At 52.3% G+C, this 27,369-nt stretch overlaps 1 protein-coding gene across 1 annotated transcript in view; it reads left to right on the top strand.

Annotated features, from left to right (window-relative positions):
• Window positions 1-24,561, top strand: part of INPP5D (inositol polyphosphate-5-phosphatase D) — a 121,725-nt gene extending 97,164 nt beyond the window's left edge. Inside the window, 10 exon segments of the mRNA XM_042995668.1 lie at window positions 815-896; window positions 4,649-4,738; window positions 7,163-7,276; window positions 8,818-8,900; window positions 10,356-10,443; window positions 12,822-12,971; window positions 15,001-15,100; window positions 17,302-17,568; window positions 21,949-22,562; window positions 23,414-24,561. Of these exon segments, the coding sequence (XP_042851602.1) occupies window positions 815-896; window positions 4,649-4,738; window positions 7,163-7,276; window positions 8,818-8,900; window positions 10,356-10,443; window positions 12,822-12,971; window positions 15,001-15,100; window positions 17,302-17,568; window positions 21,949-22,562; window positions 23,414-23,514 (1,689 nt within the window). The 3' untranslated portion in view covers window positions 23,515-24,561.
• Window positions 24,562-27,369: the final 2,808 nt, after the last annotated feature.

Consider the following 27,369-nt stretch of genomic DNA (forward strand, 5'->3'; position numbering starts at 1 on the left):
AAACATAAAAAAATGTATATATATAGGCAGAGCAGAAAGGGCTAGAACTTAAAGGGATAAAGGATATTGCCAATGTGCCTTGTCTATCACACCCAGTGAGCATCTCGCTTGCCAGTGTAGCCTGGGAGAGGGCTTGTCTTAATACATTTTGTTTGACTGATTGGATGGTTACATGGATATGCAGATGGGTGGCTGGATATGTGAATGAGTAGGTAGGTGGGTGGATGGGCAGGTAGTTGGGTGAATAAGTAGGTGGCTGACTGACGGGATAAGTAGAGAGGTGGATGGCTGTGTGAAAGGATGGATGGATGGATGGATGGATGGATGGATGGATGGATGGATGGATGGATAAGTAGATGCTTGGCTGGCTGGGTCAGTAGATAGGTGGATGGCTGTGTGAATGGGAGGGGTGGCTGGAGTGTGTTATTAAAGTAAGGAGCTGGAGAAGATAAGCCGAGACTTTCAACATGGGTTGAAAGTACCCATGTGTGGGGTTCATCTGAGTCAGAAAAAAAAGAGAAGATAAAAACAGAAAATTCTGAAATAATGCGGAGGATAGGTATGAGCACATGGCCAAGTGAGTCGATCTTCCAAAGCAGGAATCCAAGGCGTCTGACAGTGTGGGGGCAGCAGTGGACTCAGGACTTAAGGCAAATGAAAAGGCTTGAAGGCCACCCATGGGGAAAATCTATAAAGCTCCAACAGCACATGAGTTCAAGGATTACAGAGGCCACGTGTTAATCTTTTCTTTTACTGACTTACCTATTAAATAAACTAGCAGGCATCTCACAAAACTCGTGACTGTGATTTACAGATGAAATACAACCTGCCTTCCTGGTGTGACCGAGTCCTCTGGAAGTCTTACCCGCTGGTGCATGTGGTCTGTCAGTCCTACGGTGAGTGACAAGCTGGGAGCTTCGGCTCCCTGAAACTAACGGGCTGCAGTCCGTCTCTCTCTGAAATGGGAGAAGTCCCTGCAGCCCTGGTCAGGTGACCCGAAGGAGCTGACGTATCCTCTCGTGTCTCAGGCTGCAGCATGACAAGTGTCTTCTGATTTGGGAAACACCAGAATTAAGGAGCCCCTCTTAAAAGAAATCCAGACTTGGGGCGCCTGGGTGGCTCAGTCGGTTAAGCGGCCGACTTCGGCTCAGGTCATGATCTCACGGTCCGTGAGTTCGAGCCCCGCGTCGGGCTCTGTGCTGACGGCTCAGAGCCTGGAACCTGTTTCAGATTCTGTGTCTCCCTCTCTCTCTGCCCCTCCCCCGTTCATGCTCTGTCTCTCTCTGTCTCAAAAATAAATAAACGTTAAAAAAAAAAATTTTTTTTAAAGAAATCCAGACTTGTTCTGAAAACGCGTTAGGTTTGAACCACATAAAAGTGGTATTTTTGTAGGTCAGAAATAGTCAACTATTGGAAATTCATATGGTTCAACCTAACATATACCATGGGTATATGCGTATGTATTTATGGAGATTTAAAGATAAATTGAGTTAAATTGATGAGAAAGTTATAATATGCAATATTAAAATAAATATGAAAAAGTTAGCAAAACAATTCAATAATTATTGACTCTACACGTTTAAGATATACTGAAGGAATTCTTAATTGCTTGAGTGCTCATTCTTAAAAGCTACCTCTTAATTCCCATTATTTGGAACTCTTCTGCACTGTGTACTTAGAAATTCAGAGCAGGGGCGTCTGGGTGGCTCTGTCAGTTAAGCGTCTGACTCTTGGTTTCGGCTCAGGTCATGATCTCACGGTTTCGTGAATTCGAGCCCCATGCCGGGCTTTGTGCTGACAGCTCAGAGCTTGGAGCCTGCTTCGGCTTCTGTGTCTCCCTCTCTCTCACTCTCTGCCCCTCTCCCACTCACATTCTCTCTCAGAATAAATACAAAATAAATTTTAAAAATTCACAGCAGAACTACCTTGAACACTTTACTCACTGACCATTATGATATTATTTTTGAAACATTGCAGATTTTCAGGCAGTGACATCCAAAGGAGGGCCATCCTTGTTCCCATCCCAAGTCACTGGCCTGAGACCCCTGGTGGACTGTTCATGACCTCACCCCTACCCCACCCACCAAAGGGAGGTTCTTGCTGCTGCCCAGTGGCCACCTTTGTGGCTCCCTCCTCTCTCTGGGGACCAGCAAACACCCATGTTTAAGTCCGGTCCCAACAGGTTGAATTGATTTCCATTCCTTTTTTTTTTTTTTTTTTTTTTTGGTCCATGCCTCCTGATGCCCAGAGGGGAGCAAAGCGACTACCCTGGGAAGGAATGCACCCCACAGTCCCCTAGCACCTGAGCTCTGTCTCCCAGAAATGACTTCACTAGACAAACTTCACACCTTTAGGTGTGCAGAAAAGCATCCCACCCCCATAGCCACAGCCAAAGAATTATTCCGCGCTCAAGACCAATGATGACTCCTCTCCCACCCATTGGCAATCATCCCATTTCTCAGTGGTGCCTCTTTTCCACATCCTGCAACTCCATGAGTCCTGCCAATCCTTGTCTCTAGGAAGATGCCACCATCTGCCTTATTCAGCAGGTCTCTGCGGCGATTCAGGAGAAAGTGCTGGCTTGTAGCATTACTGCTCTTTGAAGCTCTTTAAGCTTGGCGTCCAAAAAACTCCATAGTGGAGATTTTTAGGAAAACGGAGGGAGATTGGTCTGGAAGTGGCATTGAGGAGCAAAGGGGACACACCTTCCCACTTTCCGGACCCACATATGGGGGACAAAGCAGACAAACAGCCCTTAGTTGAGACGCTGTGGTATTTTCCGAGGAAGGACCAGGTATAGAATGTGATGGGAAAGTTGAAGACGTAGGGAATTTTGCTAATGATATTTCACTGAATGCCGGAGGGTGCGGAGGAAGAGTTTAATGATTTGGGGGTGAGCAAGAAATTAGGAAAGAGAAGGGAATGAATGTCCAGAGCTCAGGAAATGGGGGTCAGCTGGGAGCTTGAGTCTTATGGTGATTAACATAAATAAGATGTATCAGTTAATCTGCTGCGTAACAAACTACCCTAAAACTTGACAGCTTACAGTTCTCTGGGCTGGACTTGGGACTGTTCATCCCTGCTCTCTTTGGTGTTGGGCGGGCGCACTCAGGCCAGGAGCCCACCCAAACTGGGGGTTGGTTGGCCGGTTAGCTAGCTGTCAACAGGGGCGATGGTGGTAACTCGGCTGTGTTCATCACCCAACAGGCTAGTCCAGGCTTCTTCCTGGTCCCGGGGGTCCCAGATGTGGAAGAACTTTTCGAGTCTCTGCTTGTCTCACATTTCCTAATGTCCTGCTGGCCAAAAGAAGCCACAAAGCCAAGCCCAGACTCACTGTGGGAGGGGGGCATACAGTATGTGGTTACAGAGAGGCCACCCAGGTAACCATCGCCCTCCCAGTTTTCGGGGCACAGGCATCATACTGCTAGTGTTGTTCTGCTTGATACGTATGTAAATATTAAAAATGCTGGTCTACCCTCTAACTTGTCGCTAGAACACCCCACGCTCGTCCTGATTCCCCCGCCTCCCTGCTTCACACAGCACTGGACCCTCCCTGACTTCTTCCTGTCTACATCCAAATGTGACTTAGGCTGGCGCCCTTCCTACCTTTTCCCTTCTGTCTCAGAGAAGGGGTGTCCTCCCCCTCTCCTGGCCCCTCTCCTCCATCCCTTCTTCCTTCCCCAGACCAGTACCCCCGCCTTCCTCCTTGTTCTCTTCTTTCATTCTGTCTCGTTGTTTCAACTGTCTTTCTGATGGTTGTTAGCAAGTGAGCATGATTTTCCATGTTTGGTAGCCATCCATATTTCTTTCGGAATTTTCTGCCCGTGTCCTTTGGTTGGTTGAAGGGTGAGGTGTTTCCCTTTGTCTTGCTGATTTATAAACACTTTATAGGAAAGGATGTAAATCGCCTTCCTGCCTTCTTGGTCTCCTGTGCTATTTCTCTTTGCCCATTACTGGCCGGTGTAGCTTGGGCCTCCTGCACGCCTCCCCTGCGGAGCCCAAACGTCCTCATGGCTTCTGCTTCCACCTCACATCGTGACTCCAAACCTAAAGATAAATCTCCAGCCTTGAGTACCCAGCTGGACAGCTCCACGTGGCTCTATTATAAGCACTTAGAACTCGGTATTTCTAGAGCTGTGTTCTTTCCCTTACGCCCTCCAAACATGCCTCACTGCATTCCCTCCAAGCGCCATGTTGCTTAAAAGAGTTGTCTACGCTCTGTCTACACTGCACGTTCCACTGTCTCCCAATCCTACGAGGCATTGTGCGATGGGGGAAGGCACCAAGTCAGTTGCCGATGAGCTCGGTGACCTGAATCCCCATCCCACACTGGGCCGTGAGCTCATCGGTGCAACAAAGTGCTGAGACCAGAAAAGTCTGAACGCTCCACGATCTATTTAAAAACTCGTGTGTCTCGAGGAAAAACTAGCACAGGCATATTTTTGCCACGGAGGAGAGAGTGTCACCCACTTCCACTGAGACTTTTGAGCGTGGTTGTGGAAGGCCAGTGGACTAACAGGTATAAAATCATGAAATTTCTGGAGGCTTCCATAAGTACAAGTTGATTTCTACCATGGGTTTGACCTCCTTGGTTTGACCAGAAAGGAATTCTCCTTCCCTGCTCAGAAATTCCTTCCCTCCCCTGCAGGCAGCACCAGCGACATCATGACAAGTGACCACAGCCCTGTTTTTGCCACATTTGAGGCAGGAGTCACCTCCCAGTTTGTCTCCAAGAACGGTAAGTGGTGGATGGTGTCCGTCCCTCTGTCGTCCGCGATGACAAGAGGCTTCGGGCGCTCATCTTCTGATTGCAGCAGTCTGTTGTCCGTGGTAGATGGGGGCTCATCCTTCCAGACGAGTCCACAGTCCACGTCAGGCCGTATCATGGTTTCAGTGCGGAGCATTTGCTTGTTCTCTTTGGCAGATACGTCAGCTTTCTGAGCCTCGGTTTGAATCCAGTCCTTAAAACTGAGTAAACGAGGGGCACCTGGGTGGCTCATTCAGTTAAGCCGCCAAGTCTGTCTCTTGGTTTCGGCTCAGGTCATGATCCCACGGTTCGTGGGTTTGGGCCCCCATCGGGCTCTGTGCCGACAGCCTGGAGCCTGCTTGGGATTTTCTCTCTCCCTGCCCCTCCCCTGCTTACTTTCTCTCCCTCAGATAAATAAATAAACTTAAAATGTTTTTTAAAACAAAATTTAAAAAGTTGAGGAAGTGAATGTTTTTCCAAGGTGTGGCATGTCCACCACCAAAGGCCATTCCGGGTGGGCCACGGATGAACATTCGAGAGTAATGCGTTTATTTTGACATGTTTTGCGTCTGTCTCTTCTGTGTAAAGGCAAGCCACGCTGGTTTTTCATTCAGTCTCGTGGTGTCCTTTCTTACTTAAACATGTTTGCCTAAGTTTAAACAGTGAGTCTATTTAAAGAAAATATTAAGTCAGCATTCACGTGGGTGCACGGTGGGCGGAGACAGTGAACATTGTAAGGATGGGATGTGGTGACTGAGTTTGGGAAATGCTAGAGTAAATAATACTTAGATCTGCAGGTAAATTTTCACGTAATCTAGCTCAGCCCGGCTCACCAGGCCACCGTCATCCCAGCACGGGTCTGGTGTTCTCTGTGGTGCATCCAGCCTGGGGCTGGGTGACTGGGGAGCCATGTTGTCACCTCCTCTGTAACCCTCCCCCACCCCTCTTCTGTGGTCAGCAGACAGTCCGGGCTAATTTAGGAAGGTTGAGTGGGGGGTTCAACGCAGGTAGGAAAAGCCTGTATTACTGTGTGTCCGTGCCATGAAGGATGTGGGCGCGACTGGAGTACTGTCTTTCTGGGACACTCGTCTCCATGCTGTTGGGTCTAACATCTATTCTAGCAGTGTGCCCTCCCCTCTCCACACAGCCTTAATCCACCACCCTGTCTCCATGCTAGCTCTGAGCACTGTCTTTCCAGAACCTTCCATCTCTCCCAGGCCTCTCACCCATCTCCCATCTCTCTGAGTTCCTGCAGCTTTGATGGGGTGGCTGACGCCATCACACCCTCGGTGAGGACCCTCATCACATCATCGGTATCAGGCTTGCCTTCCCTCCACTGGCACCCAGTACACAGAAGACACAAATGCCCATGACCTGGATTGAGCATAGGTTGACTCTTCCTAAGCAGAGCCTGGTCTAGATGCTGTGGGATTTAAGAACATAAAAGAAAGCTGAGTGAAATAAGCCAGAGAGAAAAAGTACCATAGGCGTATGCTATCACCTCCACGCGGGATCTTGGAAGAAACCGCCAGTTTCATAGAAACAGTAGGAGGGTGGTTGCCAGGGGCTGAAGGGAGCGGGAAATGGGGAGATGGAGGTCAAAAGGTCCAGACTTTCAGTTACAAGATGAGTAAATTCTGGGGAGCTAATAGCATGATGACTACAGGTAATAATACAGTATTGTAAACTGGAGATTTGCTGGGAGTAGATCTGAAGCATTCTCAACACACACACACACACACACACACCAGTTAATTATGTGGGTGACGGATGTGTGAATTGTCTTGATCTTGGTAAGCATTTCACAGCGTATATGTGTATCAAAGCATCACGCTGTACCCTTTGAATATGCACAATCACATTTGCCAGTTATTCCTCAATAAAGCTGGGGGAAAAGGAATAGAAAGGAAAGAAGGGCGCACGGGCGGGACAGTGGACCGGGATGTCTGTCCTTGCTCTCGGGTGGCTCAGAATTTACACGGAAGGATGGAACTTGTTCAAAGCCAGCCTGAGGACACTTGCAAACACAATCCCCTCCGTGAGTGCCAGGAGGAGCCAACTGTGGATGAGGGTAAAGAAGGAGTGGAGGGAGGTCAGCCAGAGGCAGAAAGAGCAGGTAGCCCTTGCTACCCGGACCGAGAAACGACACAGATTTGGGTATCGACCAGAGCCTTTATACAAGCTCTCTTTGCCAGAACAAATGGGGAGACTGAGGCACTGAGGCTAAGGGCGTCGGGCTCTTGGCTCCTTGAAGTCTTTGCTCTTCCCACCCTGCTCTCCGCACATCAGAGAGGGTGTTCCCACCGTTGCCGTTGCTCAGCGCATGTGGTGGGATTCAGGGAAACCTCTCCTTCACCTGGACCTCACCTTCTCTGGGCACATTGTGGAGCCACATCTCTTTGTCACCTGTTCCAGGCCCCGGGACCGTCGACAGCCAAGGGCAGATCGAGTTTCTCAGGTGCTTTGCCACGCTGAAGACCAAGTCCCAGACCAAGTTCTACCTGGAGTTCCACTCAAGCTGCTTAGAGAGTAAGTGGGTGCCGAGCTGCTACCTGTTGGCCGTGCAGGCAGGACTCTTTTTCTTAGGTGCCTTTTCATTGGTGGCGCCTCGCCACTCTTCTCTCTGGGAAGGATTCACAGATGGGCCTCACGGGGGTCTGCAGGGGGAGCGTTGGAGTCTGTGGTTACTGTGGGGGCACCCCCCGGCGGCCTGTGATCCTGCCGTTGTGGCCTCAGAGGCAGGGACAGTCACTGAAACACTGACCCGTCGTCAGCCCTTGGAGGTGACCAGGCCGCTGGCTCCTCTCCTTGCCCCTCGAGTGTAGCCCCCGAGGGTCCCTCCCCTCCCCAAGCTGGGGCTCTGACTCAACCCGAGGGTCCTGGGTAGAGGTCCAGAGCTCGTGGAGGCCAGTGCCGGGCCTGACCAGCCGCTGGTAGCCACCTGTCCTTCCTTCCGGAGTCCTCTGCTCCTTTGTACACGACGGGCATCTTTCTCAGGTGTTCTGGAGCATCCACAAGCAAGCGAGAGACGGACGGCCTGCTCCCAGCCAGCAGCAGTTAGCGCAAACTGTGTTTAGCAAACACCATTTCCGGGTGACATTTCTAGGCATATTGTCTAAAGCTGTTTTGAGGCAAGCTCTGTGTGGTTTCTAGCTCCCCTCGCCGAGACGGTCTGGAGTGGGGGGAGGGGGGCAGAATCAACTCCATCGAAGGAGGCATTTTGGGACAGGATGACGGCTGCTTCCAGAAATCCAGAAGAGGAGTTGCCCCACTCCCCTCCCTTCCTTCTCCCACTCAGCCCGGGCTCAGTCTTGCTGACAGACCTGCCTTCTCCGCGAAGTTTCCAGGTCCCGAGTCACCAAGCAGGGGCAAGGCACCTCCAAAAATGATGAGGATTTTTGTGCGGGTGTTTTTAATAAACTATCGAGACATTTGCATACATTTCTATGGAAACAGCATATTAGGAAGCTTAAATTAGCATTTCGAAAGGCTGCTATCTTGAGTGGCGTGGGACAAGCTGTCATGTTTCCTAATCTCCTTGCCTGTGATGTGATGATTTCTTTGTTGCCTGGTTTGTTGCAAAAAAAGGAGCTGAAAAGGAGGGAAGTCTCTGAGTTTTTCCTAAAAATAATCCAACCGTGTTGGCAAATGACCATCCCCTGCCTCAAAACAGAATCCCCCACAAGCCTGACTCTGAAGCAGTGCTATGGCCCCTACAGATGAAAGAGGGAGAATATGGGGCACCTGGGTGGCTCAGTCGGTTAAGCGTCTGACTTCAGCTCAGGTCACGATCTCACGGTCCGTGAGTTCGAGCCCCGCGTCGGGCTCTGGGCTGACGGCTCAGAGCCTGGAGCCTGCTTCCGATTCTGTGTCTCCCTCTCTCTCTGCTCCTCCCCGGTTCATGCTCTGTCTCTCTCTGTCTCAAAAATAAATAAACGTTAAAAAAAATTTTTTTTTAAAAAAAGAAAGAGGGAGAATATCTTCCTCGGTCTGGGTGGGGCGACCCTAGGAGTCTTCTCTGTCTGGCTCTTGTTTGTTCTTTGAAAACCAGCCTTCTTGTCCTCTGTCAGGTTTTGTCAAGAGTCAGGAGGGAGAAAATGAAGAAGGAAGCGAGGGGGAGTTGGTGGTGAAGTTTGGCGAGACCCTTCCAAAGGTAAGTCAAGAACACGATGTAGCCGGGGAGAACTTGGCATTCGCCAGCCCCTGTGGCCCCAGCATTCCTTAATGGATCACGGAAGAGATCCAGAGATGGATTTGTCTGACCATGTGACTTTACAAAGAAGGAAACTGAGGCAGATCCCAGAGAGGCTGGTTCACAGCCACACCGCTGCAATGACAGGCCCCAGGCCCCGAGGTCCTGATCCTCCTGCAGTGGCCTTTCACCTGCTCAGCCCAGCTTGGGGGATCAAGTGAAGGGGCAGAGAGGAGTTCATTGCTCCTACCTGAACGCCCGGTTCGGAAAGAGCTTGACGTGTCCATGGCCCCGTGATAGCAGAGGGTGGGATTGAAAACACATAGACCGACCGTACTGGCAACACGTTCCTCTTTCTTATAGAAAAAAAAAAATTGGTGTTCTACCTGGGACCCAGAAAAGCTTTGGTGACGTTGAGTTGACGGTGGCCACGTCTGGGTGTTCACGCTGGGTGCGCGGCGGAGTAGGACCTTGTGGGGTTTTCTGTCACATAATGAGGAAAGGGTATGCAGAGGGGAGTTCAGGCCAGGCAGATCTGTTGTATGCGGCAAGAGTCCCAGGGGCTCTCCTGGAAGGTTCCCTCAGAGGTGACGCCCAAGGTGAGCTTTACAAGATGGCCTTAAACAGGCGGAGGGACCCATCCTCTCCTAAGGCTTGGGTGGGACATGGGCAGTTTTGGGGGGCTGTTGATTGGAACCCGTTCTTGGGCCACATCACAGAGTCTCCTAATTGGGGAGCACTTCTGATCGGGGTCCTCCACAAGGGCATAGCTGTCAAAAGTCCTCATACTGGGGCTGTTTTCAGGTACCTGAATCCCTGTGGCTTAGGTCTCCAAGGTGACATCCTGCCTCAGCCACCCACCCGACCCTTCCGTTCCTCCCCTCCCGGCTGCCCCACGCGGCAACCAAATGGCCCATCTCCTCCTTCGGTCAAGTTGTGAAAGATGCCAGCGTCCCCGTCCATATAACACATGTACCCCCGTCTGGTTCAGGGGACTCCAGGGTACCCTGGCCCTACATCCTCACCGCTACCAAGACCTCTTCCTCCTGCCTCTGTCCCTCCTCTCCACCTCACTGCCGCCTCCCTCAGGGTCTCCATCCCACCCGCCTCCTTGCTGAGGCATCCTGAAGCCTGATGGAACTTTCTGGAATGCCTGTCTGGTCCTGGCATTCCCCCTCTTTATCTAGTTGGCTCCCAGCCCCCTCCTCACTCTCCAGCTTCACCCGCTGCCCCCACAGCACCTAAGGGGCCCCCTGACCCTCCACCCATCCCTGTCACCTGACGGCACCCTCTCTGTACCCTCTATAATCCCACCAGGGCACCCTGACAGAAGCTCCCTGCGCTCTACTGTCACTCCCACCACGATGATCATGTCCCCTGGGAGTCAGCTCTAACCCTGTCCCCTTCTCTGTGCAGCTGAAGCCCATTATCTCTGACCCCGAGTACCTGCTGGACCAGCACATCCTGATTAGCATTAAGTCCTCTGACAGCGACGAATCGTATGGTAAGGGTCCCTGGAAAGGTTGCTGCACCTGCTGTTAGCCGGTGGCCTCTCATGTAAGGGAGGCACTGGCATCTCCGTTCCAGAAAGCCCACCTCCCGCTCCCCATCCTGCTCTCCTGTCCCCCCTCTCCTCCTCCCAGGGCTGCCGGAGGGACAGTTACTGGTAACTCACCCTTCCTGCCTTGTTGGGCTTCTGGGAGGAATAACCAGTAGCCACAGCTCCTCTCGTTTATGGAGTCTTTCCTGCGTCAAGAGTCTGTGGCAGGTGCTTTGCAGGCATCATTTAATCCTGACAAGACCTTATAAAGCACGTACTATTCTGTCAATCAGTAGGTGAGTAAACTTGAGGCTCAGAGAGCTTAAGGGACTTGCCTAAGTCACAGGTAGAAACTGGCTGAGCCCAAATTTGAGCCCATGTCTGTCTGGCGTTGGTCAGTGCCCATACTGGGCAGACACCAACTAGAGCGACGTCATCTTCTGTGACATTTTCTTCAGCCAGTGCGTGGCTCCAGCCCAATGTCAGGTTCGAACTCCATACACTCATTGTGGTTAGAACACAGGGATAAGAGGGGCAGGTGGCCAGAGCGAGGCTGGAGGCAGGAGCCAGATCAAGCAGCTCCTTGCAAGAGGCAGACAAAAATGAATCCTGGTCCCAGGAGGGTGTTCAGTTTTCAATGGAAGGAATTTGACGGTGTTCAAATGCTAATCAGGCGCAGTCAGGAAACAAAGAGGCCGAAGACACAAGGGTGTCTATGTGTTGGTGGCCTACTGTCCAGGCTCGCCAAAAGCCCTGGAACGTAGGTACAATGGCTACCTTAGCTGCAGAGGTGAGGAAATGAAGTGACCTGTCCAAGGTTACTTGTCCTTGGCCACTGAGTGACTTTGACAGGCTACCGTGTGACCTTGGACTTGAACCCCGGCAACCCAGCTCCGGAATCCTGGCCCTTCACCCCCTCCTAGCACAGCACTGGACAGAGGGTCCCAGAGCCAGGCAGGGGTGGCCAGAGCCTGAGGATTGTACCGGCCCTGGATGGGGGATCCCCTATCCATCATGTCGGGGCAAAGAGAACGGATCCTTGTGGAGTCAGAATGTTTGAAGTTTTGGTGGTAGCACACAGGAGCACAGGAAGGATGGTTCCGTTTTCTTGTTCAAATACTGTCTTCTTCCTTTGTTTCTGCCTCTTGGTATTCACACAAACAGCATATCGTAATAATAACGGGAAAAAAAAGCCAGCCCACAGTCTCATTCCCCACAACGGGAACCATGTTTATTTTGGTCTCATACTTCTATCCTCATACATAGGCATACATAGATTTCTATATTTACAACCACCACAGAGGTGCCATTTTTAATTTTCTTTCTCCCCCAGTGATAGACATGTCAGATGATACACGTTTTCGTGATCATCCTCCTGTACGGCCTTCACGATGGCTGCATTTAATGGCTTAATGATATCCCATGGGTTTGCTGTTGGTTATTCCTGGCCGTGTTCTCAATAATGCTGAGACGGATGTCTTTGTGAGCATTTTTGATCCTCCTTCAGCTACATTTTTATTCTTTCGAATCCTCTCTTTAGGATAAGTTCCCACGTGTGCCGGGTCAAAGGGCACAAATACGTTGGTGATTCTTGACACTCGTTATCAAACTGATTGCTGTAAAAAAAAGTCTTGCCGTGTTGACCTCGCCATGTCCAAGGGTACGGGTTTCCCCAGATCCTTGCTGGTTCTGGGGATTCTTTTGCTTCCTTCCATCTTGTACTAATTTCCTGTCTGTAAGAGAGTCCCTTAGGGCTGTCTTAATTTGCATTTTTGATGGCAGGGAAGACTGAACTAGTTTCCATTTATTGAAATTAACCAGTTACAATTCTTTTTGTGTGAAATACCTGGTTGGGTTATATGCCCAGTTACCTGCTGGGATTTGATTTTGAGGAGTTCCTTGTGGGGTTCACGAAGCCATCGGTGTCTTTCACATTTTCCTTTCTGTCTCTGCACAGAAGTTTTAAGCTTTTATATCTTCTTACCTGTCGGTCTGTTTTGTCATTTCTTACATTGCCTCAAGCCCTAGGAAGTTATCATTCGCTCCCGCAATCAGATTAGTGGTTAAGTCTGCTTGTCTGCTGGATTTTCTAGGATTTAATTCTTTTTTTTTTTTTTTTTTACATCAACTAATCCACGTGGAGTTCATTCCACTATAAGGTTTGAAATGTTTTTCCCAAATTGCTGAGGCGTTGTTCTAAAAGCTTTATTCGATAATCCCCACCTTGGACATTGTTTCGAAGGATCATCTTTGGACGGTGGAGTTAATCTCCAGGCTGAATGCGTGGTGTTTGTCCCGTGAAATGCCTCTTGACATGACTGTTGTTCTCCCCACCTGCCCAGGCGAAGGCTGCATCGCTTTACGGTTAGAGGCCACGGAAACTCTGCTCCCCATCTACACGCCTCTCACCCACCACGGAGAGATGACAGGCCACTTCCGGGGGGAGATTAAGCTGCAGACGTCCCAGGGCAAGACAAGGGAAAAGCTCTATGGTGAGTGGGCACGAGCCCTCCCCTGCTCACTCTTCAGTGCTGCTGGCTTAGGGACAGGAAAGACATTTCTCTCCCCTCAGCCATTGCGTGTTCTCTCTGCTGTGGCCTCAGAACAGAAATCCAGCATCACAAGGGATGTCAGAGACCATCTGGCCCGATTCTTAACTGACTCCAGAATGTCCCTACAGAACCGCAACATCCCACGGCCGCACGTCTTCGTTCCCTGACCCCAGTCACCTTCCATCTGTAAGGATGGGAAGCTCGTGAATTTTCCAGATGCTCTGCTGCTCTTGTCTCCTGTTAGTCTTTTAGGCCTTGTCACTCCCAGTTAGCACCTCCACCAGAAAGACCAAGATTATACAATAAACCTGCCTGATTCTGAATAGTTCTTTCTAGGCTGCAGCTCACACATACATACCTACGTAGCTACGCCCTGCCCTCATGGTGCCGGCCAGGGCTTCTGGGCCTTCCAGATTGCTGTCACACACCCTGTGCGCTAAAAAGCGGCCCCATCCTCGTACTTGGCACATTTCCTTGGCTTTTCCCTACCTAGGCCCCACCCACCGCCCAAAACAGCCCCATCTTCTCCTCTGTTCCTTGGCAGGGTCCCCCAGTACCTCTTCCAGCTTGACCTCAACTCTTTGTGTCCTGCAAAACGACACTTGCTTCTTTCTGCTGGCCGTCAGGAGGACATGTTTCTCGTGGCTCTCAGAAAGGACACTGTGCAGCCATGCTTGGGAACAAATGCTCATTGACAGTGTTTCTTCACCCCACGTGATGTCCCAGCCTTGGGGAGTCCTCTCCTGTCTGTCCCCAGAGGAGACTCCGCTGATTCCCATTAGGGAATTGTAGATGCCTCATCTCTAGATAAGAATTGTCACCGCTCCTCTGGGGAATATTGAAACGCGGCCCAGAGACCTTAATAGCCGGGAACACGAGGACGTTTCTAGACTCAAATCTGTAATTTTCTCCGAATCCTTCCCCAAAATTTTAAACTTGGAAACTAGCGTGTAGAGTCCTCAGTAGTATCCATCACATTAAAACCTCTCTGCTTGAAATAACAAATGATTTGAGGGATACAGAGCTGCTCAAAATGTGTCAATCAAGCATTTCTTGCTTCCCACACAAACAACAGGTGGTTTTTCCTTCCTTTTGCCTTTAATTCCTACTCAAAAGCACTCTAACAACAATGCCTAAAATGAGTTGGACTTTAACTTGATGCTGGATAATGTGGGAAACGATGGTCTTCTGAATGTCATCCCGTTAATGCCTTGCAGTAGCCCTGACAGCCCGGTGTCGTCCTTGTGTGGTAGATGGGGAAACTGAGGCGCAGAGAAGTTCAGTGTTTGGCTGAAGGTCATATATCTAGCAGGCGCCTAGCCCAGGGTGAGAGTACAGTTTCACAGGGTGCTAAGGTGGAATTCATTAACACCACGGGGTCCTGAGTCTCACTCACATGGATAATGAGAGCAGGACTCACCGTGTGTAGACGGTCAGCACTCCCTGCTTCTGGGAGGGCTCTGGGCCCCCAGGGGTACTATCTCCTGTGGATGGGGCTCCCTCTTCTGCCCTGTGGGAGCTCCTTTCTCCAGCAGAACCACAGGCTGGGGGGAGAGGGACTTGCCTCCTGTGCAAGCACAAGCCAGAGTCCGAAAGGAAGATGGCGTCCCAGTTCCCCTTTAGACGAGCTCGGCTTTGGTCTCGGATGCTCTTACGGAGCCACCTTGTTAATGTTTGTTTCATTCGGATCTGCCAAGAAATGTTTCCCTGCCCCTTGTGAGACCAATAAGTTGGACATGTCACATGACAAGACAACTCTGGGTGTGGACTCTTTTCCCCGTGGGGCGGGGGCACGCATCCTTCTTCGATCACTGAACTCATGTGAGGCCTCAGAATCTTGCTTGGCCCACCTCCCAGACAGCCACGGTTGACTGTCCCACGTCGGCTGCCAATGGAAACTTCTATACCATCCTGGCCCATGCTGGGCGCTCTGGCCCTCACGTGCTGTTTGCTGTATCTCACCCTGCAGACTTTGTGAAGACTGAGCGAGATGAGTCCAGCGGGCCCAAGTCCCTGAAGAGCCTCACCAGCCATGACCCCATGAAGCAGTGGGAACCTGCCGCCAACAGGTAGAACAGGGGGGGTTGCCAGGGCTTCCCCACCAACTAATGTGATTATGCAGACCCAGGACCCAGGGGAGGGTGAGTGGAGCACAGAGAAACCAGGGACCGGGAGGGAATGAGAGCTCTGGCCAGGGAGAGGCGTTTTCCGGCTGTCAGCCCCGGGCAGGTGGGTATGCCTATCTGTGTGCGGCCTAGGAGACGCTTCTGTGTCAGAGAGCAGTGGACTTCACTGACATTGGCCGAGCCCTTGGCGTGTGTCAGAGTCCAGAGAAATCGAGGCAAAGTAGGTGAGCCCCTGATTTGGGAACTCCCGGCCTAGCAGCAAGATGCCCAGTCCAGGGGGAAGCCACTGCAGAGGTGACTGTGGGGAATGGTTCCCGCGTCTCCTGGGGACCCGTGACAGCAGCGGCTCTGTGGTCAAAAAACCCATCCTGTTGCTAAGGGGAAAACAATCACCGAGGAAAGTGCACACAGGTTGCTCTTGGCAGAGCCTGGACTGGGAATCAGACATTAAAGTCTATGTGACCAGGGGACAGGAGTCCCCACTGGCAGGGCCGCCTCAGCTCACTGCTGGGGTCCCGAGTCCTAGCATCAAGCCAGACAGCGTCGTCATGGTCCTTGTGCCCGCTTGCCTGCTGAGGGGGCGAAGCCATGCCGGTTAGCCAACGCGAAATCCCAGACGCCGCTGCAGAGCCCGGCTTAGTCCCCTCCTTCGGGCCCCCAGACCACTGTCCCTCCGGCCCTTGTCCTCGCACCTGCCCCACCCATGCACCAGGTCTCCCCTCTCCTAGCCAGTCCCTCGCCCACTTGCAACTTCTGACCCTCAGAGCCATATAATGTTCCCTTTCGATCTTTTTCTTCCAATGTTATCCCATCAATGAATGTATCCTAACTCTCAGATGTCTGTTTGGTTCCAGAATCAGGATCAGTGAGGGTCAACAAATTCTTTTTCCATTTCGCTAGTATTAGAACTAACGCTTCTCCTTCTTCTTTTTTTTAATTTTTAATGTTTATTTATTCTTGAGGGAGAGAGAGAGAGAGAGAGAGAGAGAGAGAGACAGCCTGTGTGGGGGAGGGGCACAGAGAGAGGGAGACACAGAATCTGAAACAGGCTCCAGGCTCCAAGCTGTCAGCACAGATCCCGACGTGGGACTCGAACTCAGGAACCATGAGATCATGACCTGAGCCAAAGTCGGAGGCTTAACTGACTGAGCCACCCAGGCGCCCCGAACTAATGCTTCTTAAATAGGCATTGACGGATGGGGAAGAGATAGACTGAGGCTGGTTGAGCAGATGAGAGCTGGGGAGCCTTGCTCGTAACCCGTATACTCAGCTCTCTACTAGTTGGTTTTCATAAGAGCACTCTCTCACAAGGAAGGACGACACTCTTGTCGCCGAGGGGCAGCACGGTGTGTGTGTCTCCCAGGGTCACCTCAGCCAGTTCAGTGTTCAGCCCTCCACAGTGTTGAGCTGACTCCCCCTGACATTCGAGGTTCCGGCCTTGACTTCTGTGACCTCCCGCCCATCGTTCCAAATGCCTGCATGGCCGTCCCCATTCTGATGTCTCACGCAGTGGTGCGAGCCGACACATTCCAGATGGAGCCGGCCGTTCATTTACCACCCCCTCCACATCCCTCCCCCCCCCCCCCCCCCACGCAGCCTGACCTCGCCAGCCTCTTATCCATTCTCCCCACTTGCTCACAGCCCTTCAGGACCACGAAGCCCCTCCTACCAGGGCCTCCCACCCCGTCTCCCCTCCCTTCCTTACCTGCCTCCTCAGACAGGTCTTCTCTGCTCACCCTGTGCCCAGTTCATCCCAGCCCTCCAGCTAGTCTGTCTCCGCCTCCTTTGTTTCCCTCAGACTTCAGCACTACGTGAACACCGTGTTTCTTAGTCACTGTGTTTTTGTTTTCTTGCCTGTCAGACGTGGATTTTATGAGAACAGAGACTGGCTGCTCTGTTCACACCCATATTACCTTCTGGCCCAGGGCCTGGTACTTACTAAGCACTCCATAACTATTTTGCTGTAGGAATGAATGAATGAATGAATGAATGAATGAATGAATGAATCCACTGTCCAAAGAGTGAAGGAATCGCGGAGGACCTGGGGTCCCCGAGGGACATCAGAGGATGCTGGCCTCATGGGGTGCTGACCTGGAGAAGGGAAGGGAGCCCTGGGTGTGACTTTGGGTGTTTTTCCCCTCCAGGGTCCCTCCGTGCAGTGGCTCCAGCATCACGGAAATCATCAACCCCAACTACATGGGGGTGGTGCCCTTCGGACACATGAAACAGTCCTTGTCCCCTGACCAGCAGCCCACAGCGTGGAGCTATGACCAGCCACTAAAGGACTCATCCCTGGGGCCTGGAAGGGGAGAGAGCCCCCCAACACCACCGTCCCAGGCACCCATATCACCGAAGAAGTTTTCGTCCTCCACAACAACCCGGGTCCCCTGCCCCAGGACACAGGAGTCAAGGTGAGCGTCCTCTTCATCAAGTCCTCTCCCTTCCCTGGGTTTTCATCACCGGGAAACCTGACCCTAGAATAGAAGCTGCATGAAGCTAGGGTTGTGTGTCCACTTTGGTCATCGACTCGTCCTCAGGGCCTAGAACACAGTAGGCATTCAATAAATGCCTATGAAATCGCCATGTCCTACCCTATTGGTATAAATTGGAAAGACTTAAAAAAATAGAACATTTTTTAAGATAGTGCCCCAAAAAACAACTTCCTGTAAAAACTACATTTATTGGAAAATATGTTTCTATCACCAGTGAGCCTTCATGCAACCTCTCAAGGAACAGGTGGGGATTTCTGAGTTCCCCTGCTTTTTCAGCCACAAGGGTCCTGTTCCCATCCACAACTTTTCCATCTCTCCTTTTGAGGCCAGTAAGAAAAAGCAGTAGCTATGGGGTGGGGGGTGGGGGCATGGATCTTGAAGGGTGGGAGGGCAGCCGGCCTGCAGAAGGAGTTTGGCCAAAAAACTTTGGGAAAGGCCAGGAGCCCAGAGAAAGCTGGCCTGCATCTAGAACTGGGCCAGGAGGACAGAGCCAGGAGGAGCTCAGGCCAGGCAGCCAAATCTCCATCCGCTTCTCACTTGTGCCACGTCACACGTGAACCCATCCTTTAGCACCTCATGGAAATGCCAGAGAGGGAGCCCTACGAGTTTTCCAGTAAGCACAGGATGATCGGGAAATTAAAAGTGCAGATCCCGATCAACGATGATTGGAGATGTACAAAACATCATGAGCACCGTCTTTCCTTGGTCGCTGTCTTGGTAGTGACTTCAGGGGGCTGCTTCTGGACCTCTCTTCCCCTCTGAGGTCCTCTGTTCCTCAATGGTGTCTTCCATCATTTATGAGCAGCCAGGGAAGGGACCGTCGTCACACATCATCGTTCTTACTCAGCACACCTCGTCTGGCAGGAGCCTCCTTTGGATTGAGGGGTACTTTACAGGTTTGCTTCTCAAGCATTTTTGCTAAAAACAAATTGGACAGATGCACGGAGGGGAGGAGGACGTGATAGGACAGGAGCAGTCGCGAGGCCTCTGAGCCTCACCCTGTCTCTCTGTGGCCCTAGTCTTCAGAGTTTGTTGATAATATTTTCAGACTGTGGTCATCCTGTAAGAGCCTTGGAAGAGGTTTCTCCCTGGGAAATGGAAACAAAAGCCACCGTTTGATGGGTGCTAAGGTCCCTCTGTGGCAGCCCTGATTCTTTAAGTGTAATGATTTTAAGTTGCCAAAGTCAGTGTATCTTTGTACTTAACAACTCGAACACAGCACACAGCCTGGAACTGGGTGGGGACATATTCTCTTTGGTTCCACGGGTGACAGCTTCAGAACGGGCACATCTGTAGGGAAGGGGTCCCCAGGGTGGGGTTCTAAGCTCACTTCGCACAACCGAGGTGATTCTAGGCAAGAAGCCAGCAGCTCCCATGCCTGGCGGCAACCCTCTCCACTACTCAGACCCCCGGCTCAGCCTGAGTGAAAGGCTGGAGGGGGGGGTGTCCCCAGAACCCTCTGTTCCCTGCCACCTCCACCCCACACCCAGGTGGAGCGAACAGCCGTTTCCGTTTGCTCAAGACTGTCCCCATTTCAGCACTGGGAACCCACGTCTCAGGGAACTCTTGAATCCTGGGCAAGCTGGGACATATCTCTGGGCTGAAGTCGTGTGGTGAGGAAGGGGGGCCCGTGTCAGACCCTGCTCAGTGCTTCGCTTTAGAAAGGAAGATTCTGGAATCTGACAAGTGGGGTTATTTTGCCCCTTGGATATTGGTTCACTCATTCCACAGCCATGGCCTCCTCTGGAACTTGGTTTCTTGTAACCTGTGGTCAGGGAAATAAGACTTTTTGAATTTCTTGTGGTTTTCCCCAGTCACCCTGCCCCCACCAGACCCCTCTCTCGGAGTGACAAGAGCCCCCTCAGGTGGAAGTCTTAACTTGCCCCCTGCTCTCTTCCCGGCCCTGCCCCTGATCCTCCTGTCTGTCATTTCAGTTGCCAGGAATCAGGCCATGCATTTTTCTTTCCAGCTTCTTGACTCTATCGGAAACGTCTGGTCGATGCTGCTTGTACCTTCCTGCACCTTCCTCCCTGCACCCATTCATAGCCAAGATCTTTGAGGATCCAGCAGGGGTACAGAGGGTGGCCTGACGTGGAGGGGCAGCTTTGAAAGTCTTTGTTCAAGGCCCAACAATTCTGATTATGCAACTGCTTCTAGGTCTTTGCAAAGAGTAATGAGCAAAAACCCCAAGTCAACAGTCAAGCCCCCTTTGGCATGTCCCCGAGGCTCGCCTCCCCCACACCCGTGGCCTCTCGTCTCATGAGGACCCATGTGAGGGTGACATCTCGCCTCTGTCCCTGGAGCCCACGCCTATTCCCTGAAGAGCCTATTAGCCTTGGCCTTTCCGCGACTTTGGAACAGTGTTTCAGTGCACATTCCATCAGTAAGAGGCATCGCGGCCTCAACACTTCATTGGTTTCCTAGGGACCTGCTTGTTCACGACAGCTTCCCCTTTTTGCAGAAAGCAGAACCCAGAACACTCCCCCCCCCCCCCCCCCCCCCCCCCGCCGGGAGACTGTGCTGTTGGCCAGAAAGTAAAACGTGTTCCCATTCCTGATTATAATTCACTCAGCAGGAAATCACCTCGAGTCAAAGCAGCAACAATTCAGGAAACACATCAACACAGGCAGCTCTTAACCTCCTTGCGGTTGCAACCGGGAGTATCTGCACTGCCCAGTGTCAGACGGGCCTGTCCGCTTGCCCGGCGCTGGCCCACGTCTCCCCCGGTTCCCTCTGAGTTTCCGCACGGCCACCCATTTTTCTTTCCCTCTTTGAGGGAAGGAAACCACACTCACCAGGAGCTCTCCAGGGAGAGAGGGCTGTGTGGTTGGGAAGAATGCTGTGCTCATTGGGAGCATCGGTCCCCTGAGCACAGATTTTTGTCTGGTTCGTGGCCCCCTCCTGTGCCTGAGGCAGCATCCCACACACTGGGGGCCCCTGCTGTCTGTTAAACGGAACTCCTTGAGCTGGGGCCCTGGAGCAGCACAGATAGGTCGCTGAGGGGGTGCGGTCCCCCGCAGGCTTCTGTTCTGAGGGTCTGAACAGAATTTGCTAGAGACAACATAGAGGCTGTGGGGTTCTTATGAGGGGAGTCCAGGAAAGGAGGTCCGTTAGCTGCTGTGAGGGGCGGGGGTGTGGAGGGCAGGCTTCTCTGACAAGGACTGAAGAGGTGCCTTTGACATTGATGGTGCCGTAGAAGTGAACTCCTTCCCTTTCTCCTATGAAACCTTCAGCGAAGCCCCCACCTTGCTCCCTAGTGCTCCAGTGTGAGCCGTGAAAAGGTCTAAGGCAAGAGGTGAGCTTACCTGTGAGATCGTCAACAGATGAGCAACACGGCACCGTCTCCTCTCATTTTTAGATTTGTTTAATTGAAGCGAAATGCCCATTACAAAATTAACATTTTTTTAAAAAGAATAGAAATACTCAATTTTGGTGGCGCCCAGGCTCGTGAGTTTGGGCCCCTTTGCATTCTGTGCTGGACAGCTCGGAACCTGGAGCCTGCTTCAGGTTCTGTGTTTCCCTCTCTCTCTGCCCTTTCCCCACTTGCATTCTCTCTCTCTCAAAAACAGACATTTAAAAAAATTTATTTTAACGTTAAAAAAATAATCAATTTTTTTTCTCATCGCAGTCAAAATTGAAGGAAATCTTTTATATGAAACTCCAGGAAAATCATTGCTGGATGCTTCTTTTTCTTTCTTTTTTTCAATTTTATTTAAGTTCTAGCTAACATTTAGTGCAATACTGGCTGCAGGACTGGAATTCAGTGATTCATCACTTACGTATAATACCCAGTGCTCAAGACTGTGCCCTCCTCAATACCCACCGCCCATTTAGCCCATTCCTTGCCCTCAGATTAACCATTTTATTGTTTATCTGTTTTTTATGTTTTATTTTTGAGAGAGAGAGAGCTCACGCGAGCAGGGGAAAGGGAAAAGTTGAAAGGGAGAGAGGGAGAAAGGGAATCCCGGGCAGGCTCTTTGCTGCCAGCTCAGAACCCAGTGTGGGCTGGAACCCACCAACCTTGAAATCATGACCTGAGCCAAGAGTTGGAGGCTGAACCGACTGAGCCACTCAGGCATCCCCCAAATTAACCATTTGAAAATGAACAGTTGCGCTCGCTTCGGCAGCACATATACTAAAGTGAACATTTCGGGGGCATTCAGAACAATCACAAAGTTGGGCAACCATCGCCTCCATCCGGCTCCAAACGTTTTGATCCCCGCAAAAGAAAACCCCGTCGGAATTAAGCAGCCGTTGTTCACACGTGCTTCTCTGTGTCTCCTCTCTGCCACCCTTCAGGCCCTGCGACATGGGCAAGAACTCAGCAGAACCTTCCCCTCAGGAGGACCCGCAGCTGACCAAGCCTGAGATGTTTGAGAACCCGCTTTATGGGTCTGTGAGTTCTTTCCCTAAGCTGCTTCCCAGGAAAGAGCAGGAATCGCCCAAAATGCTGAGGAAGGAGCCGCCGCCCTGCCCGGACCCGGGAATCTTGTCGCCCAGCATCCTGCTCCCCAAAGCCCAGGAGGCGGAGGGCACCAAGGGGACAGGCAAGCCCGCGCCCGCGCCCTTCCTCAGCCCCACGCCCCGGCTCCGCTCCTTCACCTGCTCGTCCTCCGCGGAGAGCCGGCCCGCGGGCGGGGACAAGAGCCAGGGCAAGGCCAAGGCCCCCGCCGGCTCCCAAGCCCCGGTGCCGGCCAAGAGGCCCATCAAGCCTTCCAGGTCCGAACTGAGCCAGCAGACCCCACCCGCGCCGGCGCAGCGGCCGCCCCTCCCGGTCAAGAGCCCCGCCGTCCTGCACCTGCAGCACTCCAAGGGCCGCGACTACCGCGAGAACGCCGAGCTGCCCCACCACGGCAAGCACCGGCCCGAGGACGCGCCGCTCGGCCGGACGGCCATGCAGGTGCGCGGTGAGGGTGCGTGTACGCATGCGCGCGAGACGGCGGCCGTGCCTGGGGGCGTGCCCAGGGAGGGAGAGGGGGGGGGGGTCCCCGGCCCCCCTGTGCCTGGGGGCGTGCCCAGGGGTGCCTGTGCATGCCTGTGATAAGACGGCAGGCCCCTGTTCAGATCTCAGAATTTGAACCCAGACCTCCAGTGCCTGCTCCAACACTAAAAGGGCTAAATAAGGCGCTGGGGACAAACTCTCTGAGCCCTCCTGTGTCTGGCCTTCAGGAACTCGGGCTCCACAAACACAAAGACCCCGGATCGTTTACATTTCACGGTCACCATCATTAGTGTTAGTACTTAAATGTTTCCCAGTATTTTGGAGACTTCAGATGCGCTGTCCCCTTCCTTCCTATAAAATAGATTTTTTCTTTTTTTTTTTTTTTGAGCAAAACTAATAGTGGTTAAGAACTACCTCAGGAGCCAGACTGTCTTGGGTTTGGATCCCAGCTCTCCCACTTTCTGGCTCTGTGCCCTGAGCCTCAGTTTACTCATCTGTAAAAGGGGGCTATTAATGGAATCTGCCTCATAGGTTTATAGGGAGGGTTGCATTTTATTATATGTTATTACTATGTTATAATTTACATATTAACTATATATTATACATTACATATTATTTCTTCCGTATACTATAATCACATATGCATATAACATGTGCACATATATTAGAAATCAATTACATAAAACAGTGTGTTGGCTTTTTGTAGCACCATGTTAAAGGAAGCCTGATCTAGCCCACCTTGTGTAAGGACGTGGGCACCTTCAGTTAGATCTGGCCTGGTGGAGATTTTGGCACTGAGAGTCTTCTGTTCTTGTCCCACAGTAAAGCCCCTGGTGAACTGCCAGCGAGACAGGAGCCCAGAGGAACAGCGTGAAGCCACTCGGACCCTCTCTCAGGACCCCCTGTTGACTCCTCCTACCTAGCTTCCTGTGCAAGGCTTACTATTTTTCAGGAGAGGGCCTAGCTTCTGTGTGGTCACAGAGTGCTCTGGCTGTGAAACTTGGCACCAAATGCTAAGGTTGGAAGGGAAAGTGTACTTGGGCCCCCAGCTTGATCTTGGTACTTGGGACCCACGAGCCTTGTTCCGGTCATCATTTTGAAGAAAGGAACTAAAGCGCTGATTTGCAGGTGGAGATATAAAATAATAATAATAATATTAATATTAATAATAATAATGGCTACATGTATGGAGCACTCACCACATGCTAGGTACTGTGCTAAGTGCTTTACAAACATAAGTTGTGTCTTCTTCAGCCAACCGAAACCACATCCCAGACCCCTAGTTCAAAACAGTGTGTTCTGAGTGGTTTGGACAAAGCATTAAAAATTAAGGCCAGTGCCTTCCTGGAGCGAGACAGGGCTTGGCCTTTAGGGAGCTGAAGAGTGAGTGGTTAATTTAGGGTACAACAAACCTGGCCTTGTCTAGCTTCGGTGATGCCCACTGCTTTCGCTAAAGCCCTGGGGGGTCCAGCAGAGCTGGCGCCGAGGGAAGGGATCTCAGTTCTTCAGTCGGGAAGGGAAGGAAAATCAGCTCCTACTCTACAGTGGAGACATCCGGCTTCCACCTGTGCTGGAGACGCCCAGGCCCTCCTCGAGGTGGGCAGCTATCACCAGGCGGTGGGCTGAGCCAATCCCCCCAGCACTTATCTCATTGTGCTAAGAGAAAAGTCTCTGCCGTCGTTCCCAAAGCCGAGCTCTCCTGCCTGGCTGCCAAGCGAGGGTGATCCTCTCTGTTCCAGCTCTCAGGACAGCGTAGCCATCTCCTCCCGAACTCCGTGGCTTTTGGCTCTGCTTCCTTGGTTACTGGGAGGGTAGGTTGGTGACGTCTTTTCTTGTGTTGCTTTTTTGACATACAGAATTAGTGTAGGAAACCGAATCCAGAAGCGTGAGTACAGGAGAATGGGTACGCACCCCACGTCCCCGTGTGTGTCAGTCTGTGTGACCAATAAATTGTGCCTTTCTCACTCAGATCCCATCTGTGTGGCATTTTTTCCTGACATTCGGCCACAGACATGCTCCTAGGCTGCTGGGGCTGCAGAGCGGCCGGCACGGGAGGAGAGGAGGTTGAGGTTCATGGTGGTGAGGGGCACTCATTACCCTGACTAGAGGGGACTTTGTAGCACCGGGTTGAAGTTGGGCAGAGACCAGTAGATGTTACACGGCTTTGTGGATTCCAGGCCCCGGGCAGCCGGCCAGCTTCACCAGTGTCTCCCCCCCCCCCTCCCCCCCCCCCCCCCCCCCCCCCCACGGACACACCACCACCACCTGCTGTCCTGCAGCCGCCAGGTCCTGCTGGCTCTTGTAAGTGTTCGTGGCTGAGCTCCGGAGACCGTGAACACATGTAAACAGTCCCCAGGTTGTGGGCCTCCAGCTCCCTGCATTCAGGGAGGGCCAGTGTGGGTGTGCTTGACCCACCCCACCCCCTTTCCAGGGTGCTCTGGCCCAGGGCTGCTGTCCCCACCACCTCAGGCTACCCAGCCTCTGCTCAGGTCCACAGACACCAGGCCTGGAGCTGGAAGGAGTGGTGTTCTCAGCAGCCGTGGAACAAACCATTTGCTGCCCTGCACCCATGGAGCGGGAAAGCCTATCCCAGCTGTATCTCCTCCCTGCAGTCAGATGGGAACCCCTCGCCCTGCAGGCTCACTTCCTGCTCCTCACACAGAAACACCAGAGTCCCCAGGTACTAGCCTTTGACTCGATAGGCCAAGGGCCAAGGTGGAAGGACAGCTGGAGACACCCAGGCATCCTTTAGGGCAACCCCCCCGTCTAGCCATCACCCCACGGCTGAGGACCTGGGCATGATACCTGTGGCTCCTGGGGACCCACTGGCTGCCCGGATGGGTGGGCCTTCCGCGAGCCACCTGTAGCTGCCCACTCAGAGGAAGAGCATAGACCTGGAGCTTCCACCCCCACCCAGGATGGACGTCCAGGCCCTCCCCACCATTTCTGAGGCTTCCCAGGGGAAATGAGTTGAGGACCAGCAGTGGGGGGTGTGCTTTGGACTCCCCATCATCTTTGCGTTCTAGCCGCTGCCTGAGCAAGTGCGATGCCCCTCACGCGTCTCCCCCAAGTTCCGCCACAGGCTGTGCGAGCACCAACCAGGCTCTGTCAGCTGATGGGTAACAGAGGCCACTGATGTCTGGGACTGGAAACTGAAACGTAAGCTTCACCCTTGTCCTCCCGGCCACTCGGCCCTGCACACCACCCTCCCCCAGGGTCCCTGACCACCTTCTCCCTGGGCTCTGTCCTGCCACCGCTTTGGGGGACCACTCCAGCCAGAGTTCTCTGCCGCGTCTGCCGTGCTCCCAAACAGCCGACCCCCGTCCTCTGGCAGGATGATCGGGGACCCAGAAATTCCCACCTCTTGGTCACTTGAGTAATTGACCTGTGTTTAGCTTCAGCTAGCCTTCACCAGGCTCCCTAACCGAGAAGACAGGTTGATTAACACGCTTTCCTACAAGGGTGCCCCTACCCCGAAGATGCATTCTGTCGCCCTCTGTGATGGCAGAAGTTGCTCCAGCCGTCGTTGTTGAAGAAGCAAAATTTTCCTTCCTTGTGTGATTGTGTGAAAGCTGGTTCAAATGGCAGAGTTTATGCTGACGGGAAGGTATAATCGCAATGGATATTCTCCAATGGCAGTTCACACCCAGCATCGCCACCCCCAGCGGCTCCGTGCCAACCCCCCTTCCCGACCCCCCTGGCGGGGAGGGGGTCAGCCACACTGCTCCTCCTTGTTCCTGGGTTTCCGTTCTTTTTCCATGCCATTTTTTTCCACCTCGATAAGAGGGAAGTTAGTGAGTCATTCAGAAAAGCTCTCTCCCACAGCTACCTTCCCTAACCCCAGCCTACAGGTCCTCATCTTCGCTGGTCCTTAAAATAGCTCCTTTCTCTCTGCAAACTAATTTCCATGGAGATCCAGCCATCTGAAGGCCTAGGAGGCTTCTGCAAGGCAGCAAATGGAAAGAGACCTTTATAATGCAAATGCCTGGTCTCACCCCCACAGACAACCCCACCCACAGTCCAAGAGGGACATCTCCCACCCAAAAAAATCTCGTTTTGGGAAATCTGCACTGCTCCGGAACGACACTGGCAGGTTGTTTCCTGTTCTTTGCTGATTGAGACCCCTCTTCTCAGGTCACCGCAGACCCGTCTGTGCACTGGACTCATCTGTGAGTGCTTACATGCTACGTGTGCACAGCTCATGGCCTGCCTTCGTTCCCCCAGCCACATAGGTGTTGGTGGCATGTGCAGGGCCTCGGGGGTCAGCACTCTTATTAAAGGGGACCTCAAGGGGGAGGGGTGGTCAGACAGAATGGAGTTTAAATGTCTTCCGTTTCCTAAAAATATAATCTCATACTGGGCCTTAGCCTTTCTGAACCTCGGTTTCCTTGCCCATAAAATGGGGAGAAGGACGCCATCTGCATGGTGCAATTGTGCAGATTCGTGAGCTCAGCTCTGCAGAGACTCAGGGCCCGCCCTGGTGTGGGTTTCACTGAACATTAACATTAGCCTCTCCCTCTTTCTAGGAGACCAGACAGTGGTATGGGAGGGCTCTGGAGAGAGCACACTGGGGGAGCGGGCCGCAATCAGGGGGGTTGCTGAGCTGGGCTTCTTGGGACTATAGGAATGTCCTAGAAGGCGGTGGGTAAAGGCCTCCAACATCTGGGCAAGAGAATGACTAGACAAGCAAGGCGGGGGGTAGGGAAGCCTTGAGAACAGGGGGCTGGCTGGGGCCAGTTGGGCTAGATGAAGTCAAGGAAGGGCTAGTCGAGGCCAGG

Source organism: Panthera tigris, chromosome C1 (genome assembly GCF_018350195.1).
Source record: "Panthera tigris isolate Pti1 chromosome C1, P.tigris_Pti1_mat1.1, whole genome shotgun sequence".
Taxonomy (NCBI): domain Eukaryota; kingdom Metazoa; phylum Chordata; class Mammalia; order Carnivora; family Felidae; genus Panthera; species Panthera tigris.